At 50.2% G+C, this 27,239-nt stretch overlaps 1 protein-coding gene across 29 annotated transcripts in view; it reads left to right on the forward strand.

Annotated features, from left to right (window-relative positions):
• DOCK9 (dedicator of cytokinesis 9) overlaps window positions 1-27,239 on the forward strand; it is a 262,679-nt gene that overhangs the window by 147,026 nt on the left and 88,414 nt on the right. For all 29 annotated transcript variants that reach the window (XM_084767070.1, XM_084767085.1, XM_084767065.1 and 26 more), the window contains exons 8-15: window positions 8,074-8,248; window positions 9,422-9,489; window positions 18,247-18,321; window positions 19,911-20,051; window positions 21,268-21,468; window positions 21,842-21,964; window positions 25,436-25,518; window positions 26,023-26,145. In XM_084767070.1, coding sequence (XP_084623196.1) covers window positions 8,074-8,248; window positions 9,422-9,489; window positions 18,247-18,321; window positions 19,911-20,051; window positions 21,268-21,468; window positions 21,842-21,964; window positions 25,436-25,518; window positions 26,023-26,145 — 989 coding nt within the window. The remainder of the gene's footprint in view (window positions 1-8,073; window positions 8,249-9,421; window positions 9,490-18,246; window positions 18,322-19,910; window positions 20,052-21,267; window positions 21,469-21,841; window positions 21,965-25,435; window positions 25,519-26,022; window positions 26,146-27,239) is intronic.

Here is a 27,239-nt window from a genome sequence, read left to right on the forward strand (position 1 = left end):
TTGGCTCGCCTGTTGTTTGTTTGTTTGTTTGTTTCTTTCTTTCTTTCTTTCTTTTTAATGCTATGAAGTTCTTTGACCTCAGAAACATCAAAAGAACTGCAGTGTCTTCACAGCAGCGTTTAGGTGTTTAGGGGCAGCTGGTGCTCTCCTCCTCCCGTTTTTGTGATCGTCTCTTTATAATTATAAATAGAGCTGTTGATTATTAAGGAGGAAGTGGGGTGATGGGGAGCTCCAAGCCTGGGGTGGAGTCAGCTCCCCCCCCCCCCCGCCCCCCACTGCACAGCTCCTCAGGCTTGTGAGGCAGGCAGACGCTGTTTCCTGCTGAGCCCCTCAGCCCCTCGCTGGCCCCTCATCTGAGCTTGGCTTTTCTGAAATTTAGGCAGATACACAAATAGAAACTAGACATAACAGATGTGGGATCTGGGGAGTTCCTACAGTGTTTGTCTGCCGGCTGCTGTCACCGTATTCTAGAGACTTTCCCACACGTTCCGTCTTCATGAGCTCTGGCGAGGTGGCAAGCACCATGTTTGCGTCTCTGTTCTGGGCCCTTTACAGATGCTCGTAGCCAGATGCTGAAGTTAAGCACTCTTCACTTGTTTTCTCCTACTGGGGCTCACAGCCACACTTGCCTTACTTGAGTAGAGTATTTTCATCTGATTTGTGCAACGCTCCTACAATTTGGCTTCATCCAGGTCAGAAGCAGAAAGTCAGCAAATCAGCACTCCACATTAGAGCATGTGGGGCCCAGAATGGACGTGAGTGGCAGGAGACGCAGCAGCCGGGAGCCTGGGGACGGGGACCAGCTGCCTGCCAGTCACCGAGTCGCCTGCTACGGCTAATGAAACTGGACGAGCATTGCGGGCTTTTGAAACAGCCAGAACACAGCATTTTAGTTAGATCTTGGCATCTTTAGCTATTGGAAACCCACAAGCTACAGGGCATTGTCTGAGGCCGAGGCCGAGATTGTAGTGTGACTACACAGTCCCTGAAAAGGTGTCTTCAGCCAACGGCCAATCAGGGAGATTCTTTGCCAGCAGCCCCTCCTCTGCTTGAAGCTGTCAAAGCGTGCTGATTAGCAGTGTTAATAAGAAGTATCAGAGTGATTGAGTAATGGCAGGTTATCAGTTTTCTGTGTCAGATGCCAAGCTTTGGTGTCATTTGTGTGAAGCTGAGAAACCTTCTAGTTATTTTTTTTTTTTTTTTTTAGCTGAATTTTCTGGCATAGTTGAAAGCAAAGCTCAATATATTTTTCCAACCTCATTTTGAAGTAGGAAGTGCTTCTTTTTCGTTTAACAAAAGTGTCTTGTTTCATGTCTGTGTCACAGTGCACAGATGTTTGTAAGCTGGATAGAACTAACCAAGCCTCTAGCCTCTTGGGAATATTTCAGACTCGGAGGTCTGACATCAATGTGTCTCTCTTCCTGCAGATTCTCTTGGCAAGTGTAGCTCATAGCATTTCTCATTTGCTAAACTGCATATGTCTTCAAAAGAGTAAAACAATTTCCTTTTTATCGTTACCTGCAACTGAAGCCCATCTGTGGTAGCATACACCTACAGCAGATACCTACAGCAGACACCTACAGCACACACCTACAGCAGACACCTACAGCAGACACCTACAGTAGACACCTACAGTAGACACCTACAGTAGACACCTACAGCAGACACCTACAGCACACACCTACAGCAGACACCTACAGCACACACCTACAGCACACACCTACAGCACACACCTACAGCACACACCTACAGCACACACCTACAGCAGACACCTACAGCAGACACCTACAGCAGTACCTACAGCACACACCTACAGTAGACACCTACAGTAGACACCTACAGCAGACACCTACAGCACACACCTACAGCAGACACCTACAGCACACACCTACAGCACACACCTACAGCACACACCTACAGCACACACCTACAGCAGACACCTACAGCAGACACCTACAGTAGACACCTACAGCACACACCTACAGCAGACACCTACAGCAGACACCTACAGCACACACCTACAGCACACACCTACAGCACACACCTACAGCACACACCTACAGCAGACACAGCACACACCTACAGCACACACCTACAGCACACACCTACAGCACACACCTACAGCACACACCTACAGCACACACCTACAGCACACACCTACAGCAGACACCTACAGCTCACACCTACAGCACACACCTACAGCAGACACCTACAGCACACACCTACAGCACACACTAACAGTAGACACCTACAGCAGACACCTACAGTAGACACCTACAGCACACACCTACAGCAGACACCTACAGTAGACACCTACAGCACACACCTACAGCACACACCTACAGCAGACACAGCACACACCTACAGCAGACACCTACAGCACACACCTACAGCACACACCTACAGCACACACCTACAGCACACACCTACAGCACACACCTACAGCACACACCTACAGCACACACCTACAGCACACACCTACAGCACACACCTACAGCACACACCTACAGCACACACCTACAGCAGACACAGCACACACCTACAGCACACACCTACAGCAGACCCCTACAGCACACACCTACAGCAGACACCTACAGCACACACCTACAGCACACACCTACAGCACACACCTACAGCACACACCTACAGCACACACCTACAGCACACACCTACAGCAGACACAGCACACACCTACAGCAGACACCTACAGCAGACACCTACAGCTCACACCTACAGCAGACACCTACAGCACACACCTACAGCACACACCTACAGCAGACACCTACAGCAGACACCTACAACAGACACCTACAGCAGACACCTACAGCACACACCTACAGCAGACACCTACAGTAGACACCTACAGCAGACACCTACAGCACACACCTACAGCAGACACCTACAGTAGACACCTACAGCACACACCTACAGCAGACACTTACAGCAGACACCTACAGCACACACCTACAGCACACACCTACAGCAGACACCTACAATAGACACCTACAGCAGACACCTACAGTAGACACCTACAGCAGACACCTACAGTAGACACCTACAGCACACACCTACAGCACACACCTACAGCAGACACCTACAGTAGACACCCACAGCACACACCTACAGCAGACACAGCACACACCTACAGCACACACCTACAGCACACACCTACAGCACACACCTACAGCAGACATCTACAGCACACACCTACAGCACACACCTACAGCAGACACCTACAGCTCACACCTACAGCACACACCTACAGCACACACCTACAGCACACACCTACAGCACACACTAACAGTAGACACCTACAGCAGACACCTACAGTAGACACCTACAGCACACACCTACAGCAGACACCTACAGTAGACACCTACAGCACACACCTACAGCACACACCTACAGCACACACCTACAGCAGACACAGCACACACCTACAGCAGACACCTACAGCAGACACCTACAGCACACACCTACAGCACACACCTACAGCACACACCTACAGCACACACCTACAGCAGACACCTACAGCAGACACCTACAGCACACACCTACAGCACACACCTACAGCACACACCTACAGCACACACCTACAGCACACACCTACAGCAGACACAGCACACACCTACAGCACACACCTACAGCAGACACCTACAATAGACACCTACAGCAGACACCTACAGTAGACACCTACAGCACACACCTACAGTAGACACCTACAGCACACACCTACAGCACACACCTACAGCAGACACCTACAGTAGACACCCACAGCACACACCTACAGCACACACAGCACACACCTACAGCACACACCTACAGCACACACCTACAGCAGACATCTACAGCACACACCTACAGCAGACACCTACAGCAGACACCTACAGCTCACACCTACAGCACACACCTACAGCAGACACCTACAGCACACACCTACAGCACACACTAACAGTAGACACCTACAGCAGACACCTACAGTAGACACCTACAGCACACACCTACAGCAGACACCTACAGTAGACACCTACAGCACACACCTACAGCACACACCTACAGCACACACCTACAGCAGACACAGCACACACCTACAGCAGACACCTACAGCACACACCTACAGCACACACCTACAGCACACACCTACAGCACACACCTACAGCAGACCCCTACAGCAGACCCCTACAGCAGACACCTACAGCACACACCTACAGCACACACCTACAGCACACACCTACAGCACACACCTACAGCAGACACAGCACACACCTACAGTACACACCTACAGCAGACACCTACAGCAGACACCTACAGCTCACACCTACAGCAGACACCTACAGCACACACCTACAGCAGACACCTACAGTAGACACCCACAGCACACACCTACAGCAGACACAGCACACACCTACAGCACACACCTACAGCACACACCTACAGCACACACCTACAGCAGACATCTACAGCACACACCTACAGCACACACCTACAGCACACACCTACAGCTCACACCTACAGCACACACCTACAGCAGACACCTACAGCACACACCTACAGCACACACTAACAGTAGACACCTACAGCAGACACCTACAGTAGACACCTACAGCACACACCTACAGCAGACACCTACAGTAGACACCTACAGCACACACCTACAGCACACACCTACAGCACACACCTACAGCAGACACAGCACACACCTACAGCAGACACCTACAGCACACACCTACAGCACACACCTACAGCACACACCTACAGCACACACCTACAGCACACACCTACAGCACACACCTACAGCACACACCTACAGCACACACCTACAGCAGACACAGCACACACCTACAGCACACACCTACAGCAGACCCCTACAGCACACACCTACAGCACACACCTACAGCACACACCTACAGCACACACCTACAGCAGACACAGCACACACCTACAGTACACACCTACAGCAGACACCTACAGCAGACACCTACAGCTCACACCTACAGCAGACACCTACAGCACACACCTACAGCACACACCTACAGCAGACACCTACAGCAGACACCTACAGCAGACACCTACAATAGACACCTACAGCAGACACCTACAGCACACACCTACAGCACACACCTACAGCACACACCTACAGCACACACCTACAGCAGACACAGCACACACCTACAGCACACACCTACAGCAGACCCCTACAGCAGACACCTACAGCACACACCTACAGCACACACCTACAGCACACACCTACAGCACACACCTACAGCACACACCTACAGCAGACACAGCACACACCTACAGTACACACCTACAGCAGACACCTACAGCAGACACCTACAGCTCACACCTACAGCAGACACCTACAGCACACACCTACAGCACACACCTACAGCAGACACCTACAGCAGACACCTACAGCAGACACCTACAATAGACACCTACAGCAGACACCTACAGCACACACCTACAGCAGACACCTACAGTAGACACCTACAGCAGACACCTACAGCACACACCTACAGCAGACACCTACAGTAGACACCTACAGCACACACCTACAGCAGACACTTACAGCAGACACCTACAGCACACACCTACAGCACACACCTACAGCAGACACCTACAATAGACACCTACAGCAGACACCTACAGTAGACACCTACAGCAGACACCTACAGTAGACACCTACAGCACACACCTACAGCACACACCTACAGCAGACACCTACAGTAGACACCCACAGCAAACACCTACAGCAGACACCTACAGCACACACCTACAGTAGACACCTACAGCACACACCTACAGCAGACACCTACAGTAGACACCCACAGCAGACACCTACAGCAGACACCTACAGCAGACACCTACAGTAGACACCCACAGCAGACACCTACAGCAGACACCTACAGTCTCCCGCACCTGAAATCCTAGCATTTGGGAGGTAGAGGCAAGAAGTTCCAGAGTCTGAAGTCTTTCTTGGCTGCCTAGGGAGTTTGAGGGTAGCCTGGTTTACATGAGTCCCTGTCACCACCACCAACAACAACAAAACCCAAAAAGTTGTGATTTAAATGATTTTGGAAAACAAAATGCTTTGGGATTTTACTTTGTAGTTTTAAAACTTTTGTCACATGTATTTATGTATATAAATGTACATGACACTGCGTTCCATAAAGAGGTCTTGCTATAGGTATATATTGTATGTTGACACATTTCTCTATACTCTCACCTCCCTCCCATACCCTTCTTTGAATGGCACTTAAAATAATAGGTGTGTGATGAATAATAGCAACAATAATAATAATAATAATAATAATAATAATAATAATAATAATAATAGAATAATAGTGTGATAGTAAAATAATAGATTACTGCTGTGAGTTGAAAGAAATGCCTAAGGGGAGAATTTAGAGATAGACCTGAAAGATAGAATTTAGACTCTTAAACCCTAATCGTAACTTAAAACCACTGGGGCCAGTCAGACGTGTATTGCAGATGAAGAAAATGGGTCTCGGAGGGGACAGCTGAGAACCAAGGCCTCGTGTGTTTTTTCACTTTTCACTTTTACCCCTCCTATGTTTGAGTCCATCCCAGCTGTTGGCTTCTTCTCTGATTCCCACCTTTGTGTTTAAGTGAACCCTGAGGTGCACTTACTGAGCCCGCGGCAGATGGTCTGTGCACAGCGTTGTATGGCCTTGCCCAAAGGAAAACTTAGCTTTAGGCACCAAAAACCTGCTGCAGAAGTTCGGGGCCTTCGGGAGAGTCACCTTGTGCCTGGGCACTACCCTGAGAAGCATGTTCAAACTGCAGACACGGGGCTAAGATGGTAGCGGGTGTTGGGGTGTTCTGTCTCTGCAACAGCCAGTGGGAGTTTTTACGCCTCCTTCAGCCTGTGTGCACTGTGTTCTTCAGAGATGAGTCTGTCTAGTGTGGTGAGCCTCGGGGGTTTGTCTCCAGGACGTATTCGTCAGTGTCTGGAGATGCTTGACTCATAGCTGTTCCCCTAACATGTGGTAGGTGACAGCCAGGGTGCTGACAGCATAGCACAGCACACAGAATAACCCACCCACCACCACCACCCGCCATGAAAGGGTGATGGGCCGGGTGGGGCAGCACCAAGCTGGGCTAATCTGGGTCTGCACTTGTTTATCTTCCATCCGGAAACTGACATGCCGACTGTGAGGTGAAGAGTCCACACACTCCTTAGGATTAGTAAATGATGGAAAGGTTCCAGATGGGTAAGTTGAACAGATTGCTAGGTGCTGGTCAGCTCTTAGGAAGGCAGTAGTGCCGCACAACACTTCTCAAATGCCTGTTGTAAGACTGTGGAAGTTACGTTGAGAAAGAGAATGGGCAAGCTCTGTCCTGAGGACCTCTGTCCATTGCAGGGGCGGGCAACACATAAGTCAGGTATACAAGAAAGGTGATGAGGCCTGAAAGATAGCTCGTGGTTAAGAGCACAAGTCTGTTTGCCAGCACCCATGGCCGCTGTCTGTAACTCCAGCTCTAGAAGCTGATGCCTCTGGCCTCCATGGGCGTCTGCACGCATGCACACACACACACATACACACACAGAAATACACATACATACATACACATACATACACACACATATAACTAAAATAATACAAATAAATCTAAAAGTGAAAAAAAGAGAGAACAGCAAATGCTCTTAGTTACCGAGCCCCCTCTCCAGCCCCGGCACGTGCTGCTTTTGCAGAGCACCCACCAGGTTTGGTCCCCAGCACACACATGGTGGCTCACAACCACCTGAGCTCCAGTCCCAGGTCCTCTCCTGGTCTCTCCTGACCTCCTCCAGGACAAACCACACGGATGATGCGCATACATACATGCCGACAAAGCACTCATATACATAACTTAAAAATAAAAAGACATGTAATTATCAAATGGGAGGGTTAAAAGTAGAGGAGGTGGCCTATGATGCGGGGGGCACTTGGGGAGGGAGCTTGCGGGTTTAATGTACCATCGGAGCCAATAAGAGGGTGCCGCTAACAACCAGGCGGGTTATCTTGAGCTGCTTCCCAGTGTGTCTCTCCTCGGTCTCCTCTGCAGAACAACAGAGTCAGGCGCTTCGCTTTCGAGCTCAAGATGCAGGACAAGAGCAGTTACCTTCTGGCCGCGGACAGCGAGGCAGAGATGGAGGACTGGGTCACGGTTCTCAACAAGATCCTCCAGCTCAACTTCGAAGCTGCCATGCAAGAGAAGCGAAACGGGGACTCCCATGAAGGTGGGTAGGTCCAGCTTTCTGCAGTGCACACTAGGTGGCCACTCCCCCCCCCCCCAGGAAGAAGGGAAACTGTGAATGCCCAGGGACGGCAAGCCTTTCTCAGCGGGTGTGCCGGCCAAGACTTCTCTCACATTAGACTTTACTCCCCTGAAGCCAGGCGAGGGTGCTGCCCGCAATCCCAGCACTTGGGGACCAGAGGCTTTGAAGGAGTTTCAGGTCCACTGGAGCTACATAGTGAGCCCCAGTCTCAAAAATCCAAAACAAACAAAAAGAAGAAAACGAAAAACCTTGATGTTGCTTGTGAAGGAAGTAACATGAACAGCCAGCATGGGGGAGGGCCAGGCCCGGGTGTGAGTCAAGAACGTCACGTCTTAGCTATGTGACCTTAGACACCTGACAGTGGCAGTAAGAGCGAGGGCTGTAGCTCAGTTGGTAGAGCGCTTGGCTTCCATGCGGGAAGCCTTAGGCTCCCAGCTCGGCACAAACCCTGTGTGGTGGCACACACCAGTAATCCCACCACCTCAGAGGTGGAGGCGGGAGAGTCAGAAGTTCAAGGTCATCCTTGGCCCCATAGTAAGTTCAAGGCTAGCTGGGCCTACAGCAGGCTGTCTTTAAGTAAAAAGGAAAGTTTTCAAGTAATAATAAAAGGATGTAGCCCCAGCCACTGGCCAGGAATCACTCTTTAAAATAGGAAGGTCGCTGTTGCTGGTGTTAACCTTTGTAACCTTCAAGGCAAAGTGAAGACGGCAGGGACCTTCCCTTGGGCTGCAGGGCAATCGGCCCATGTGTCTAATGTGTGTTCCTATTGCACGTCAAGCACATATGTGACTCCCAGCCCGGCTGTTCCCCACATTACCCAAGAGTCTGATAAAAGCCAAACACTGTGTGCTTAGTCCCACCAAAGCTTCTGATTGGCTGTGGCTGGAGGGCTGTTGCACATAGCTGACATCAGCATGGGGAGGGGGTGCTGCTAAGGGGGGACTTCAGCTGGACGCGGTCTTGGTGTCACCACCCTGCCCGCTGGGTGTGGCCCTGAGCTGTTCAGGATGTCCCTTTCAGTTTGGGAGCCGCTGGGTCCGTGTCCTTTGTATTGAGCCACTGGGTCCGTGTACTTTGTATTGAGTAAGACAGTTTCAACTATACACAACTCACTTGGTCTCTTCTGCCGTTTAGATGATGAACAGAGCAAGCTGGAAGGTTCTGGTTCCGGTCTGGATAGCTACCTGCCTGAGCTTGCCAAGGTGAGGTTACTCGAGTGCCCTCCCTCTGCTGGGTGCTGAGTGTTTCCCATTTGGTGGCTCTCCTGCAGTAACGTCACTGTTGGCGCGACTGTCGCTGTCTGCTTCCTGGCGTGAGGTACAGTGACGCTTCAGTCTGTAATCCAGAAAACACCCTACAAAGTATGCTGCTGTTTTTTTTTAATGCTGCCGTTGTGTTTAATATATTAGCACGAGTACTGAAGAAATAACCAAAGTACATGCTTCTATGGACACCCAGTGGTCTCTCCTACTTAGGCTCCTCCTACTTAAATTATGTTTGTTGGCCTCTTAGGTGATGCTGCTGTTGCTGTGAAAAACAGCGTGACCAGAAGCAGCCCGGGAGGAAAGGGTTTACTTTAGCTTACAGCGCTCGGTCCCCCTCCTCACTGAGGGAAGAAGTCCTGGCAGGAACACGGAGGAGTGCTGCTGGCTGCTTTCCTCCTCCGTGCCTTGCACAGCCGGCTTTCTTAAAGCACCAGGACAGCAGCCTCTGATGGCCCTGTCCGCAGTGAGCTGGGCCCCCTCGGACGACCTAGCTCCTGTCAAGCTTACATAACTAAGGCAGCGCACTGAGGCACTCCATCTTACTTAATAGCGACAGTTCCCAAGGGAAACCAGAGGATCTGCCGAAGTTACAAAACTCGTTCCTGGGTCACCCGAAACAAACAGAACATAAACAGACAACGACAGAGAGGCTCTAAGTGCATTTTGTAATTTTGAGAAACCCCAGTCACTGAAAAGCACAACAAAAATAAAAACAACATTACCACTGCCCCTGTCTGTGCTGCCTCTGCCTCTGTCCTGTGCTGTCACTGCCCCTATCCTGTGCTGTCACTGCCCCTGTCCTGTGCTGTCACTGCCCCTATCCTGTGCTGTCACTGCCCCTGTCTGTCCTGTCACTGCCCCTGTCCTGTGCTGTCACTGCCCCTGTCTGTGCTGTCACTGCCCCTGTCCTGTGCTGTCACTGCCCCTGTCCTGTGCTGTCACTGCCCCTGTCTGTCCTGTCACTGCCCCTGTCCTGTGCTGTCACTGCCCCTGTCTGTGCTATCACTGCCCCTGTCTGTCCTGTCACTGCCCCTGTCCTGTGCTGTCACTGCCCCTGTCCTGTGCTGTCACTGCCCCTGTCCTGTGCTGTCACTGCCCCTGTCTGTGCTGTCACTGCCCCTATCCTGTGCTGTCACTGCCCCTGTCTGTCCTGTCACTGCCCCTGTCCTGTGCTGTCACTACCCCTGTCCTGTGCTGTCACTGCCCCTGTCTGTCCTGTCACTGCCCCTGTCCTATGCTGTCACTGCCCCTGTCCTGTGCTGTCACTGCCCCTGTCTGTGTTGCCAGTGCCCCTGTTCTGTGCTGTCACTGCCCCTGTCCTGTGCTGTCACTGCCCCTGTCCTGTGCTGTCACTGCCTCTGTCCTGTGCTGTCACTGCCCCTGTCTGTGCTGCCAGTGCCCCTGTCTGTGCTGCCACTGCCCCTGTCTGTGCTGTCACTGCCCCTGTCCTGTGCTGTCACTGCCCCTGTCCTGTGCTGTCACTGCCCCTGTGCTGCCACTGCCCCTGTCTGTCTGTGCTGTCACTGCCCCTGTCCTGTGCTGTCACTGCCCCTGTCTGTCCTGTCACTGCCCCTGTCCTATGCTGTCACTGCCCCTGTCTGTGTTGCCAGTGCCCCTGTCTGTGTTGCCAGTGCCCCTGTCTATGCTGTCACTGCCCCTGTCTGTCCTGTCACTGCCCCTGTCCTGTGCTGTCACTGCCCCTGTCCTGTGCTGTCACTGCCCCTGTCTGTGCTGTCACTGCCCCTGTCCTGTGCTGTTACTGCCCCTGTCCTGTGCTGTCACTGCCCCTGTCTGTGCTGTCACTGCCCCAGTCTGTGTTCTCTCTGCCCCTGTCCTGTGCTGCCCATGTCCCTGTCTGTGCTGTCACTGCCCCTGTCACAGTCACAGAATTCCCTGTGCTGCTCTACTTACCTGTGCTCCATGTGTTCACATGTATATTTACCATAAAGACACCATAGTGATTTCATATGTTTGAGAGTCACTTTACTGTTTATTTTGCCATGGTGTTCAATAATATCACACCAAGCCCTGTTTCGGGTGCAGATCTGGCCAGTCGTTTTTATTACTGTATAAACATGTTGGGCTCTTTCAAACTTTCTTACTCTGAACAGTGCTACAGTGAAGACTGTGTCCTGATCTCCCGTGTGAGCGATGTGCATGATTCTTGTCTTCACTGTCCCTTTTTTCTTTGTGTTATTGACTTCCTTTTTTCTTTCTTTTTTAAATAAAAAATGAAATGGTGCTGTGCAACCCACATGTTCAACACTGTCATAGAAGCATCGTGTGTCTGTATAGAATTGCAAACAGACCTGCATTCACTATTGACCTTTCTCAATATAAACCTCCTTCCTGGCTGGAACTTTAGGTGGTTGTTTTTCTTCAGGACTTAGCTGTTTCCACAGAACCTTTTTAGCACCTGCCTATTAAAGCTAACTTTAGAGCCCCCACTGTCGCCTTGCCTAGCCTGGAGGACTTTAGGCATCTGGCTCCTGTGTTTATCCTCTGTGTGTGTGTGTCTCTCTCTTTATCTCTGTCTCTCTGTGTCTCTGTGTGTGTCTCTCTCTCTCTGTGTCTCTCTCTGTGTCTCTGTCTCTGTCTCTCTCTCTCTGTGTCTCTCTCTGTGTCTCTGTCTCTGTTCCCCCCCCCCCCCCCGTGTGTGTGTGTCTCTCTCTGTGTCTGTGTCTGTGTCTGTGTCTGTGTCTCTGTCTCTCTCTCTCTCTCTCTCTCTCTCTCTCTCTCTCTCTCTCTCTGTGTCTCTGTCTCTGTCCCTGTCTCTGTCCCCCCCCTCTCTCTCTGTGTTTGTGTCTGTGTCTCTCTATCTGCCCCACCCCCACCCCAGGGCCTTCTGTACGTAGCCGACCACTACTCTATGACTGAGCTGCATCCCTGACCCGTCTTGTTAGGATGTCCTGCCATCATTTGACACCCATAAACACACTTTTTTGTTTGTGGGTGCTCAGAGTGCCCCACGGCGGCATGTGGATGCTCAGAGTGCCCCACAGCAGCATGTTTGATCTGCTTTGTGTCTTAGTTTGTTGAAGCAGGACTTTAATGCAGTCTAGAAATCAGAATGGTGACCTAAGATGAAGCTCAGGTTATTTGAGCCCAATGTTGGCTATTTCATTTAACATCTGTATTTCCAAGCCAGGCATGGTGGCACACATCCCTGGGGAGGCTAACATAGGAAGAGTGAAAGTTCAAAGTTAGCCTGGGTTGTAGCAAGAACTATCTTAAACAAAGCAAAGTAAACCAACAAGAAATCCAATTTTTTTCCCTATTATGATGTATAAGAAATTTAGCTTTGTCTTCTGCTCCCTGGCCAATATAATCTTTGACAGAGAGAAAGGAAAGGGAAAAGGGTAAAAAAACATATTGCCACTCTCCCAGGGTATTACCATGAGGATTGTTGGAAGTGTGGATCTGTCAGTCACATGTGTGTTCCGGCGGCGGCGGCACTCAGAGGTGTGCAGTGTGAGGGCCAGGCTCTAAGCGGAGACTGCGTGCCTATGCCTGGCCCCTTTGTGGTCAGCCTGGCTGTTTATCACCATCTGCTACAGTGCCTGGGATGCTGGCTAGCTAATGGCCATCCTGTTTTCAGGGGGCAGGAGCTCCATGCTTACAAAGTCCGCTGAAGTGTGCCGGATGGGGCAGGAGGGATGCAGGGAGAGAGGGAAGGGAGGGTTTGATGGAGGCTCAGCCACAGTGAAGCCTGTGGAGGACGGCGGGGACGGCGGGGCAGAAGGCAGCTGGAGGTGCCATTCCGTGGCAGGCTGCCCTCTCTGGACAGCCAGTCATTGTCTCCATCATCCTGTTGCTCCAGCTTCTGTTCTCCGCTGTGACTGAGACATAGCCAAACAGGATATGTCTGACAGGAAGTTGTTTCAATGCAAAATAACTCATGTTTCATCCTGGAATATTATGGGCTGGTCCCATGATGTGAGTGAAGTGGGCTTGGATTTTCGGGGTTTGCTTATACCGGCAGCACGGGCGTCTTTCCTGTGCCCACAGCAGGGACATGCTGTATTTACTCTACATCTTAATCTTTTCCTCCTGCTGTCTAGCATGGAGTCAAACCGTTCCTATTGTGACTACAACAGAGCGCACACACAGCATCAGTCTCATAGGTATTTGTATTTGAAAAGCCCGTGTGAACCGGCAAATGGGCTTCTTGACTGAGCTCCTTTCTCTGCTTGCTTTGATGTGAGATGGCACTGGGGGGTGTAGCATGAAGAAAGCCTTCACCTCCCTGAGTGCATTTTCCTCGCTGTGTGTCGGGGGAAGTGCAAACATTAGCCTGCTTTATCACCTGGTGTGGTTTCCTATGGCTCCAGCTGCTGCCGTTCTGTTTCTTTATCACTTTATTTCTAAGTCGAAGAGCTTTTCTTTGCAGGTGAGTCTTCCATAGTGGAATACAGGACAGGGTATATGGCGTCTGCAACTTACAGTCTCACTGAGTCTGAGTAGGAGATGGGGCCGTGGTCAGCAGGGCTTGTGGGAACCCATGTGGTTTCCTGGACACATTTTTATAAGAGTTTTGAAGCCAAGTTTGTAACAAACACTTCCTTTTCTAAGTCCCAAGCCAGAAACCCATTCCGTTATTACACGGCGGGGCGGGCTGTGGTTTGGCAATTGTTCCGTGGCTAAGCTAGGATGCTCTAGCCTGGCTTTGTGCTTGAGGTGAAATGTTAGTCCTTTGAGTTAAATGTCATAGATGCAGTGGATGTGTGTGTGGTAGCTTCCTAAATTAAGTAGATAATCTGGGGGTTGGCGAGATGGCTCAGTGGTTAAGAGCACCAGCTGCTTTTCCAGAGGACCATGGTTTGTTCGGCTCCCTGCACCTACCTGGCGGCTCACAGTCACCCGTGTCTCCAGTTCCAGAGGTTCCGGTACGGCCTCCTGGCCTTCCTGGGGACCAGGAGTGCACGTGTTCACAGACATGCATGCAGAAAACCAACCACCCGTACATGTATGTTCTGGCCTCAGGCGATTTTGGTAATTGTTTTATCTCATTTCGTCTAAATGACTCAATAGTCAACATGGGTTTCTCCTGTAGCATGCCTGTGAAGTAAATAAAGTGGGTCATAGATTCTTTCCACTTCCGATTGTTTGGTCTGCTCACGCAGACCGAGGTGCATCTGTAAGGAGTGAAGGTGACGGCCGCAGTTTAACGTCTCCTGCTGGGATGGTGATATCTGTGTGGGTTGAGTGGCGTCTTCTGGGAGGGTCACTCTGCTCTTGTCCACTTTTGTCACATTCTTTTCTCTACTGAACCTAAAATAGAAAGCAGGCCGTGGCAGGATGGAGCAAGGGCTGTCTGAAGGAAGCCTCCTACAGCCACACTATGCACTGACTGACCACAGGCTATTTTCAGAGCAGGACCGCACTCTGCTGCTCTGAGGTGTGCTCAAGTACACAGTCTTGGGATAATTCTCTTAACAGCTGTATTTTTGTGGGTACTTAGGCTGTGAAAGTACACATTATAAGTATCTTTACTTAGCATTGATTAAAAATTTACTTTTACGCTTCCTGTCAGTAAAACGACCCCACATTGTATAAAGAAGTTAACATTTCTTTTTCATGACTGTCTTCATCTTCCTGAGAACTCTCCAGGGGTACCTCTGATTCCTCGTGCACCAAGCTGAGCACAGATAGAATGTGTGTGCACGTGCAAGCTGAGCAGGGATAGAATGTGTGTGTGTGTGTGTGTGTGTGTGTGTGTGCACGTGCAAGCTGAGCGGGGATAGAATGTGTGTGTGCATTGCAAGCTGAGCAGGGATAGAATGTGTGTGTGTGTGTGTGTGTGTGTGTGTGTGTGTGTGTGTGTGTGTGTGCACGTGCAAGCTGAGCGGGGATAGAATGTGTGTGTACATTGCAAGCTGAGCACAGATAGAATGTATACATACATGTGCAAGGTTTATACTTCCTTCCTAAAGGTGTGCTCATGATTTGCCTCTTATTTTCACAGTTTTTTTTTTAACTACCCAAATATATGCCCTGGGTGTCTCTCAGGTTGGCAGAGAATGTGGTCTCTCTGCAGAATAAGTTTGTGATGGACCACACGCAACTCAGAGGATGTAGTTCATTCGTGGGATAGTGTTTGCTCTATTCAGCCATGCCTCTTTTAGGAACACTTAGATAATTTTCAGTTTTCTGCCTCTGTAAATTGTTTGGTAAGCATCGTGACATAGAATCCGTGAGCTCTTACTTAGGAAAGACATCCTCAAACCCGGGATTTCCGGGTCAAAGAGTATTGTATTTTTGATGTTTTAAATATTGCCAGTTTCTTGGCCTTAAGCACTATATTCATATTTCTCTGCCTTATTCCCAAAGTTTTTTAAAGACTATTTTACTCTACTTCATTGTCTGTTTTTTTGCTTACTGTTCATATTTTTTGTGTTTTCATGTTTATTTTCTGTTTGGGTTTCTGCGTCATCTTTGACCTATCCATTTTACTTTTATTAAAATATGAGTTTCTATTTAACGTTGAGACTTTGGAAAGATGACTCAGGCCCCTGCCACAGTGCCTTGTCTTTGGTGAGCACGGCTAATAAAAGCAGTTATTTGTTATTTCTTGTGTGGTGCTGGGGATTGAAATGGAGGCTGCCGTTCCAAATATTTATTATTTCCTAGGTGAAGCCTCACTGTCCTTGAGCCATGCCTTTGTTACCTCACTTCCTAGACACTTTTTCACCTGATGGCGCCTTCACCCACCATGTATTTTCCTTGTGTTTGACACCTCATTCGGGGCCTTGGGAGGGCTGGAGGGACGTTAAGAATCCGGTCTTGCTTTGTGTCTAGCTCATGGCCCAGTTGGCTGTGTGAGGTAGATCAGGATCTGTCTTCTCCCTGGGTGACAGAGGGGCCGTTGGGAGGCTTTCTGTCTAATTCGGCTACTAATATCTATTTATCTTTCTGTGTATCCATCCCTATTTGCTCCCCGGTTCCGCAGAACTCAGAGTGGTTTTGCTAGCTCTATAACCATCTCATCTCCTGGCACAGTCAACTTAGAAAGCAAGCAGCTTCCAGAAGGGCTCAGGCTGTTGTGTCCGCCATTAGAAGTCTGAGGCTACAGTCTCGCCCTTGCCAAAGGACTCAGTTCAGAGTTAGCGTGCGGGGCTGCCTGCTGCCTCCAGTCCTCACAGCTTCCTAGGGAAGCTCCCAGGCCATCGCAGCGTGTTCTGTGTTTAGGTAAAGGGGTAGGCGAGATGAGGGGAGACGGAGAGAGCCTGCCTCCACCACAGCGGCCCAGCCTGCCCAGGAAGCACGGGCAGGAGATGTCAGCACTGCCCCTGACCTCCAGGAAGTCACTTGTGGCCTCCACCGTGACAGCCGTTACCGGGGCGAGAGCCTTTGCCATCATCCTGTGCATTCTTTTTACTTAGAAGTGAAAAGGCCAGGTAGAGAGGCTGGTTTGCTCGCAGAGCAACTTATGGATGTCATTGCATTTACAAGTAGGTTAAAGATGGTCATGGGGGTTGAGTCATAGCCGAGGACCTATTATAACAATTTAGTGGCTGAAAGGTTAGGAAGATTCTTAACTTCTCATTGGCTTCAGTTAGAAATACAATAGTAGACGTGGCTGAGCCATCAACAGAGAAGGCAGCCCCTTCTCCACTGCGACTGTCACAGGCCCGTGTCTAGGGCGCAGAGCTGACTTCCATCCTTGGGGAAAGTAAGAAGTGAGAGCATTGTAGTCGAAATTCCGCATTACCTGTGAAAATGAAAAATAAATACCTGGGACTGCCAAAAAGAGTGCACCACAGGCATGGTGAGTGAGGAGACAAAGGTGGCCTGAACACTGTGAGTGGCCAGAAGCCTCTTGCACGTACCCCCTTCCAACCCCGCTCCTCCATCGTCACCTGCCTCCATAGCTGTGGCTCCTCTTCTGCCTGTCCCTTAGAAACTCACTTCCACCCCCTCTGAGGAATCCTATCCGCCCCCAAGACTTCGTCAGCTGCATGCTGGTGTTCCCAAGCCTGTCACTCAAGCCCGTGGCCGTCCGCTGAGAGATTCCAGTTGGAAACCTCGACCTCTCCTCAGGGAATCTGCGCCTCTGCTGTCTGTCCCCCAGCGTTACGGCCGAGCTGCCCAGGCCACAGTGCACACCTCTAGGTTGGCTTACCACCGCATCCCAGAGACCAGGCAGGGCCGTCTAATGCGGGTCTCTGTCTGTTGCTGTGAAGAGATACCATGATTAAGGCAAATTATAGAAGAAAGTCTACCAGGTGCTTGCTTACAGTTTCAGAGGGCTGGACTTTCAGGGCATTGTGGCTGCGGACAAGGCAGCAGGTGGGCAGGCCTGCTGCTGGGACAGTAGCTGAGAAATTCCATCTTAGTCCACACGCACAAGGCCAAGTGGAAGAAAGCCAGCGTGGGATGGTGTGGATTTTCAGAACTCCATAACCCACCCCACAGCCGCCGCCGCTGCAGCGGTGCACTCTGGGAAACAGAGGCAGGTGGGTCTCTGTGAGGCCAGGACAGCAAGGCTAAGCAGAGAACCCACCCCACATGCCGCACTCCTCCAACAGCCCTCCCCTTCCACCTCCACCGACTGGGGACGAAGCGTTTGTGAGCCGCCTGGGCCGTTCTCGTCCAGGCTGCCACAGGAAGCTTTGAGACATACTCAGATACCTGAGGGGTGAAGGGGGAAAGCAGAGGGTTCTGTTAACTGTAAACTCTTTATTCTGTCCACAGAGCTCCAGAGAAGCGGAAATCAAACTGAAAAGTGAGAGCAGAGTGAAGCTTTTTTACTTGGACCCAGATGCCCAGGTAAGAGCTAATTTAATATTTAAAATGTAAAATTCATAAACAGTTACTGTTCTGTGTACCGTTTGTTGAATGTTGAGAGCAGTGTTTAGCCAGCTCCCCGGAAGGCACCAGCCTGAAGCCTCAGGTCCGCACTGATCAGTCCTCTAAGGCCCCCTTAGGATAATCAGGAGAGCAGGACCCTATCACTGTAGACGTGCGGAGGCCATAACACTTCTCAGCTGGCTGATAGAAACCTGGGAATGTGTGCAAGCCACACCCACCCGTGTCCCAGCGAAGTCCAAGAGTGGTGTGACACGGCTCTTTAGGGCCTAGGACAGTGAGTGTAGCCCAGAGTTGCCAAGAGCGGACAAGGCTCTACTGTGTGTCACACTAAATGCTTCCTCTCTCGTTTGTGCTGCTTTTACTAGAGAGCCTCTCTCATTAGCGTTAGTAATAACCGTTTCTGTGTTTCTTCACTGACTTCCCGCTCACACCCTCTGCTTGCTGTGCTGACTTGCGCATAGCACAAACCTCACAATTTTGGCCATTTGAAAATAAAATTCAAATGAAAAAGAAAACAATTCAGTGGTATTAAATATATTCCCCGTGCAACCATTGCACCATCTCTTTCCAGAATATTTGAATATTTGAATGTTTTTATCTTTCCAAACTGAAACTCTCAAGTAACAGTCCCTAGAGATGGTGCCCAAGCCCCTGGAGACCTGAGTTCCGCCTGCAGTCCTTATGAACTGACTGTCTTAGCAAACCCCTCAGTGCGGAATCCCTCAGAACCTGGCTGCCGTGTCCTCTCTCACTCACCACGTCTCAGGGTCGTCCGTGTCGTCCCTTTTGCTGACGTCCCTGGGTGGTTGGTTGATTGGTTGCTGTTATGGGTTGGGGTGCACGTGAAGGTCAGATGGCAGCTCCAGGAGTCGGTTCTCAGCTTCACCGTGAATTCTAAGGTCACAGGTCACCAGGCACACACGCTGCCTGCTGAGTCATTTCACTGATCCAGAATTTCCATTTATTTATTTAAATTTAATACTGAACCTCACTGTGTAGCCCTGGCTGTCCAGAAACTTGCTATGTAGCCCAGGCTGGCCTCAAACTCACAGAGATCTGCCTGCCTCTGCGTCTTTAGTTCTGGGTCTACAAGCATGCACCTCCGTGCTCAGCCCTGAACTTCCTTTCTATTATTGGGTATCCATGTTTGTATGTGTGCATGAGTGTGGGTGCGTGCAAGGGTGTGTGTGTGTGTGTCTGTGTGTGTAATGCACTTTGCATGTCTTTACACATATGTTGGTGCGTGTTTTGGTTGTCTTTAACTGTAATGTTAATCCTGCGCCCATCAGCAGGTTATCACCGTGTATGTGACTTGTTAGGTCAGCTGCACCTGCCTATTAGATATGATGTGACCTCACAGTGCCACAGCACTGTGGTGCATGAGCACATGACATGTGGGTGACACATGATGTGTGGATGACATATGGCGTGACCTCACATGCCAAGGCACTGCAGTGGAGGAGCACATACAATTTTCCGTGGGAACATTCATGATGGGTTTTAATTCGAGTGTGATGTGTTTATATATCCATGTTTTCTTTTTTAAGAAACTTGACTTCTCATCTGCTGAGCCGGAGGTGAAGCCATTTGAAGAAAAGTTTGGGAAAAGGATTCTTGTCAAGTGCAATGATTTGTCTTTCAACCTGCAATGCTGTGTCGCCGAAAACGAGGAAGGACCCACTACAAATGTAATTTCCTTTTGAAAAGTGCTGGGTTGTTTTTTTTTTTTTTTTAAAGTCATTCTAAAACATCAGGGACCAGAGTCTTCTCCTGCCTTCTAAAACTTTTCTTAGAGGGAAGAATGTTAGCATTGCAGTAAAGTCCCTTGGTGAGAGTCTATATTCCAGCCTGAGTGGAGACCTGATGTCCAGTTGGGCGCCTCAGTCACCTGGCCACAGGACCAGCTGAGGGAGACTGTAAGCCATGCTAATGAGATAGGTGGATAATTTGCTCTTTAATATTGCTGTACTTCTCCTTTCCAGAATTCCCACCTTCCGGCACAGTCCTTCCATAAGCCAAGCATCCATGAAGTTCAGCTGGATATGCACATGCATATCCAGACATGTACATGCAGATGTGCACACACAGATGTGCACGCGCACACACACACACACGCAGTCACAAACTCACACATGCACATGCACACACACACACATGCACAGGAGCACGCATGCACGCCCTGCTCCTGCCTTTATAGTATTTCTTTCAGATGCTGCCAGAACTTGAGGGCTTTCCCTGACACTTTGGGCTGCACCCCCCATGTGGCTGCTTGTCCCCCAAGTGTCTGCCCTTCATGCTGCTCCTAAAGAGCACGGCTCTTTCTCCTTCATTCCCCTTCCCAAGACAACTGCTGCCATTTACAGCTAAATTGCCAAGAGGCTTTTTAATTTAAATAAAAATGTCCTCAAGTTTCAAAATAACTTTTAAAGAATAAATGGGGGTTTTTGTTTGTTTGTTTGTTTGTTTTTTAATTGCTGAATAATTCCAGGTGTCACAGGCTTCTCCTTCCATTGCAGCCTGGGTGTGGAGACCTTGCCTAGAGAGGTGCAGGGCTCACACTGGAGTACAGATGGGGCTGGGGTGGGCTTGCGGCCAATGGTAAGAGGGCAGGTTTAAGCTGTATGCCCCAGGACGTGGATTTCATCTTAGCTGTTCAGGGAGATCAGCTGCTGTATCTGTAGAGTACGCATTTTACATCGAGGCTCGTGACAGGATAGTGAGTTCTGTTTCTTAAAATGCTTCATAGCCTAGTTCTGTGTGACAAGGAACAAAAGTTCCCATGTCCAGCGTTCACCCGGGGAGACAGTCATAAGCAGAGCTCACCGTGCTCACGCGGCAGCGCTCCTCTCTCGGCTGTAGGGACTGTCTTGATGACCATGGTGTTTCACTGATGGTATTTTTCAGGTCGAGCCTTTCTTTGTCACCCTGTCCCTGTTTGATATAAAATACAACCGGAAGATTTCTGCTGATTTCCACGTGGACCTGAATCACTTCTCGGTGCGGCAGATGCTGGCGCCCACGTCCCCCGCGCTGGTGAACGGTGGCCAGAGCCCACCCGCCTTCCAGGACGCCCTTCACGCGGCATCCATGCAGTACCCAAAGCAGGTGGGGAGCGCTCACGGCACCCAGACTTCTCCTGCACGTGCTGTACAGAATGTTACAGAATGCTCAAACAGGCCTCGTGGTGCAGCAGGGGGCAGGTTAGCCTGTTATTACAGGGCAGCGTCTGCAATTACCAAGTGAAAGCAAACTGAGCGAGAAGCCGCCGGGGCTCTCGGGGCTCTCGGTCGCTTACGGCTTTTCCTGCTTGCGTTTCCCGCCAAGTAGACTTAAGCGATGACAGCTTGAGGAGAGCCTGAGATGTTTGCCCGGCTCCTCCTGGTTGGGCCACTCACAACCCTTGTCTGCTTTGGTGGTCAGGGATTTCTGTCAGTCATCTGGGAGTTCTGCCGACTGAAGAGAACCATTTGTCTCCTAGGGAATATTTTCAGTCACGTGTCCTCACCCAGATATATTTCTCGTGGCCAGAATCGAGAAGGTTCTCCAGGGAAGCATCACACACTGTGCTGAGCCGTACATGAAGAGCTCAGACTCCTCTAAGGTAGGAACGGCTTTGGTGCTTCGGGATTGTGAACAGTAACAGCCACAGGATGCAAACACGCGAGGTCAGAGGGAAAAGCGCAGAGCCGGCTTGGGGAGATAGATGGCTCTGTCACGGAGACACCCGCCACACAAGTGTGAGCACTGGAGCTCTGATCTCAGCTCCCACACACATGTCCCATCTGTAGCCCCAGCACTCATGAAGTGAAGACAAAGTCCTCAAGGCAAAGCGGCCAGCTAGACTGGCAGAGTCGGCAGCCTCTGGGCTCACTGAGAGCTAGCTCTTCCATAAGCGCAGTGGCAGGCCACCAGTGATGCCCTCTGACGTCAACTTCCGTCCTGCACGCACATGCACTCTCATGTACGCAGTCTTTACACACACATCACCCATGCCACACATGAAAAATAAATACTAAAACAAAGAGGGCATTACATGTATTTATTCTCCATTTTAATTTTATGTACCTGGTCCATTTTGTCATGCAGAAAACTGTGCCCAGGTGGCGGCATGTGCCACGTGTCTATTCTGCCAGTGTGCTAATTTCCAGCTCCTGCACGTCCAGCCCTTAACGAAGATTTTCTCAGGTGTAAATAAGAGACATCATTTTATTAGTCTGTTCTAACATCTTAAATTAGTTTTCAAAGGAATTATCTGCTTAGTACTATATTTTGTATCACTTGAAAGCACGCGTTTGGAGTCAACCATTGTTCACTGCATTTGTTGATGTGCTTCTTGGGACCCTGAGTCAGATTGTGATCCATGTTACAGGCTTACTAAGCACCAGAAGTTCCTGGGTCTAAAAACTTAGAAACTAGAGATCTGTGAATCTTTAGCTGCTTTCTTATTGTCCATGGCTAAAGTGGCCAAGGACTGTTGTTGAGTTAGAGTAAGCTGTTGAGTGCTGTCCTGGGCAGTTTTGATTGTTTTCGGGTGTTGGTTTGGTTTGGTTGGTGGTCATCTGAGGGAGGGCCTCGGTGCATATCGGAGAGCTGGTCAGCAGAGCCAATAAGAGTAGACGTGCCAGAGCTCAAGCAGAGGTTTACCAAGTTGACTCAGAGATCCCAAAACCTCCCTCCTGTGGCCACCTGTGTGTCCTGGGCTACTAGGATGAATAAAACAGTTGTTAAGGAGCACATTTGTGGATTCGGAAGGCCTGGGCACCAAGTGCCAGAGCGCTTCTGACGTGCCTCGCCTCTGCTGGCCCCGGTGTCCCACACGTGGGTGCAAACTAATGTCACCCTTCCTCACCAGGCAAGGGTAAGGATGACACAGGCCACAGAGCAGGCGGTGCTGAGAACACACACACATCATGTGAAATATTCCTGCCTTCAGCTCCCGTCATCTTCAAACGCTAAGCTTTTTTGGCTGATAAATGTTGAGTAGAATTTGTTTCCTGGAGAGAAGCCTTCTTAGTATTTCAAGCCAAGCCTGAACATTTTGGGATAAGAAGGTTTTTTAAAGCTTTTTATTTTGGTGAGTCAGCAGGGACTTCAGACAGGGCTGTGCAGACAAAACATACCACCAGGGTGCATCTGCACCAGCGTTGCTGCTTCTGCTCACATGAGCTGACATTCAGCAGCCCATATTGGTGCTGAGCAAATGGATCTCAGTGGGCCAGCCTTTCCTCTGCCCACCTCCCCGCACTCCTCACCACCCCCACAGCATCACGGTAGAGCGGGGGGTCAGGTCTCGGCCCTCTTGTGCCTGGAGGGAGGTTGTGATAAACTTGGCACAGGGGTTTTATTTTGTTCTGACAGTTAAAGGTGTGTCTTCCTCAAGATATACACAATCCATCTAGAACATCACTCAGAAGAAATTTTAATTTTGTAGATGGGGAAGGCTCCAGAGGAGCATTTCCTGTTTGCATTTCCTGTTTGCACCCTTGCTGGTTCTCTTTCGCCGCAGGTTAGACTTAAACCCTTGTGTGTGGCATTAATTTCACTCCACACTGTACGTGCTTGTTGCTGCTCCCATCTGTTTAGGTGGCTTTTGTGGTGCTGGAGGTAAGATGCAGGGCCTTGGTGTGATAGGCAAACGGTCTTTCCTGTGGTGATTTGTTTGAGGCAAGCGCTTACAATGTAGCTAGGACTGGCTTTAAAAATTGAGATCCTCCTGCCTCTGTCTCCTAGTGCCGGGATTACAGATGTGTTTTGTAACACCTAACTAAAAGTCTAAAGTAAACCCTTGGGGAGAAAGAACTGGGTGTCTTTGTTCACGGGGCCATGTGCCCCCAATCCTGCTAAATCCTCTGGAGGGATACACACACCCACTGAGAAGAAATGGCTGTACTAGACACTCTCCTGACATCTGTCTGAGACAGCATGGTTTTCTGATTCACTCTTGGAGATAGTGATTGTGGAAGGCTCTCAGCTTTACAGTGACAAGGTTTGGAGTCTTGTCACTCAGACCGTAGAGATTTATTGACCTGCAGAGTCACAGAGCTGGACCTTTGCTCAGGCGTCCCTGTTGCTCTAGTCCTAGGTCTCCTAGTCAGTGCCTCTCACACTCGATGGTGTGTGCAAACCACTGGGGGCCTGGCAGATCTTGACCCAGAATGGTTAGGGCAGGCTCCAAGGCTCATCTGAGGACAAGGCACAGAATGGTTAGGGCAGGCTCCAAGGCTCATCTGAGGACAAGGCACAGAATGGTTAGGGCAGGCTCCAAGGCTCAGCGGACAGGGACCCTGACTCTGCAGCTTGGAAGAAAACACTGGCTCTCAGCTGTAGGCAGTTCTCCTAAAACTGTATTGACTTTGACACACTCAAGTAACGTAAGTGACTTCTGGCTCCTTCCAATACACACAAGGCACTTGGGTCCCGTGTGACTGCCCAGCTCAGTCACACGTAATAACTGATTGGTATAGAACCATCCTATACACGTGTCATCGGCCAAAGCCAGTATTCTTACTGTGCCCCATCAGCCTAAGACAAGCCAAAGCCGATAATAAGGAAGTCATTGTATTTGTCTATAAAGGAAAAGGGCACCAGTTGAAGGCCGCTGGCTAATTTAAGCCAGTACCTAATTACATCTTAACAATACCTGTCTCCTAGGTTGTGGGAATCTGTACAAGTTGGTGCGTTATCAGGAGCTGGGAAAGCTTAGAATATTCATTATTGTTTTTCCTTAAATTCTGGTAAATAGATATGTGGGCATAGATACCAAATATTAGTATTCTTAGTGGCTTACAGTTAGTCCTTAATCAGGACACAGTAAAGTCTGTTAGAGGAGAGACGCTGGCCAGAAAGAAGCTTCTTGATGCTTGCAAAGACCAAAACGACATACTGTGTCATCTTGAGAGTCGCTGCCAGGGGCTACATTAAATAAAGAAGCCTGTATCACTGCTGCAAGAAGTACCTGTCTGGGCATCAGGCGCCGTGGCGAGAGCTTGCCTAGTGACCGTGTGATGGTAGATACTCTGGTCTCAGGCCTCCCATGGCTGAGGTTTCAAGGCTCTGTTCTGGTGTGTTCCAGGTGGCTCAGAAGGTGCTGAAGAATGCCAAACAAGCGTGCCAGAGACTAGGGCACTACAGAATGCCATTCGCTTGGGCAGCAAGGTAAGGGAGCTCTGACGGGGATGTCCCGGTGGGCAGATAAGCCAACAGACAAGAGGCCTGCCTCCTGACGTGAGAGTAAATAGTCACCGCTTCTGGAAACGTGTTCAGTGAGGGCACGGAGAGGAGGGGTGGGTGCTGGGCTGAGAACAGATGCTGGTCCCCAGTGGGGCGGACAGGAGGTGTGTCCCGAGGGAGCCCTGGCCACATGCCTCCGGCTCAGGTGTCCCAGCTGGGGAGTCCCGCCGTGGCCTCTCTCTGTGTCCCGTCCTTCTTTCCCACGTGAATGCATATGTTGTCTCCTCAGTACAAGCTCTTGGCTGGGACTGTTTGCTGTGTAAACTGAGTTAGTTGTGGTCATCCCTGTTGATACTTGCTGCATTTGAGGATAATGAGATCTCTGTCGGCCACAGCAGTGGGGTCAGTTAGTCTGTGTGCAGACACCAGAACACTCTGTGTTTCCGTCTTTGGAAAGCAGAGTCTGCAAATGTTGTTTCCCTGTTTCAGGACGTTGTTTAAGGATTCCTCCGGAAACCTGGACAAGCACGCCAGATTCTCTGCCGTCTACCGGCAAGACAGCAGTAAGCTCTCAAACGACGATGTGCTCAAGCTACTGGCAGACTTCCGGAAGTGAGTTTTAAGGTGTTCTTGTTTCGACATCTGTGAAGTTTTCATGGCAGGGCAGGAGGGGCGAGAACAGCCATATAACTTACATCACGTAGAGCTCGTGAGGGGTACGTGGGGAGCGGACAGCACTTCCTCAACCCAAGGGAAAGAGCAAACGGTGCTGGTAAATCTGACCTCTTACTGGACATTTGGTGGCAGAGTAGGATGGGTTGAGGGTCGAGGTGAGCAGGAAGGAGACACCTTGAGGGCGGATGTCAGAGGGGACGGTCACAGCGGACCCCCGGCAGGAGGAGACCAGAAGGGTAGGCTGCATCCACTCAAGTCACAAGTGCAGCTCCTGGCTGTGGTGTTAGGTCGAGGAGGGTCGTCACCAGGGATAAACAGTAGCCAGGTTTCTGACTTGCAGGAGTGATTGGCTTGCCTGCTTCTACTAAAGCAATGTGGGGAAAGATGATAATTTACATAATCCTTACTTTAATGGCCGTTGTCTTAAATGCTTTGCCCATATTAATGCGTGTATGCATTTCTTGAGGCTTCTCTAACCACAGCAAACCAGGTGACTTAATGACACACACAACGGTGCCCCAGACAGGAAGCTTAGGGAAGGGATGTTCTGACCACACTTCTGCCTCCTCCAGCTTCCAGGGCTTTCCTTGACTTCAGCAGCGTCACTCTAGTTTGCTTTTTTTTTGTTGTTTTCTTCGAGACAGGGTTTCTCTGTGTAGCCCTGGCTGTCCTGGACTCACTTTGCAGACCAGGCTGGCCACGAACTCACAGAGATCGGCCTGCTTCTGCCTCCCGAGTGCTGGGATTCAGATGTGTGCCACTGTGCCCAGCTCAGAGGAGGTTGGAACATTTTGAAATTGGGAACAGAACCAAATGCCGAATCTGCTGCCTCCTGTAGTTGTCTGCTCTGTCGCTGTGGTAAAGACCGTGACCAGAAGCAGCCTGGAGCGGAGAGGCTTTATTTGGCTTACACTTCGTGTCCTAGCCCACTGAGGGAAGCCCAGGCAGAAACTGCCACAGATGAATTCTGCTCACTGTCCTGTTCCTCGTGCCGTGCTCACATTGCTGTCTTATATGGCCCAGGGCCACCT

Source organism: Acomys minous, assembly GCF_964271855.1.
Source record: "Acomys minous genome assembly, chromosome: 18".
Lineage (NCBI taxonomy): Eukaryota > Metazoa > Chordata > Mammalia > Rodentia > Muridae > Acomys > Acomys minous.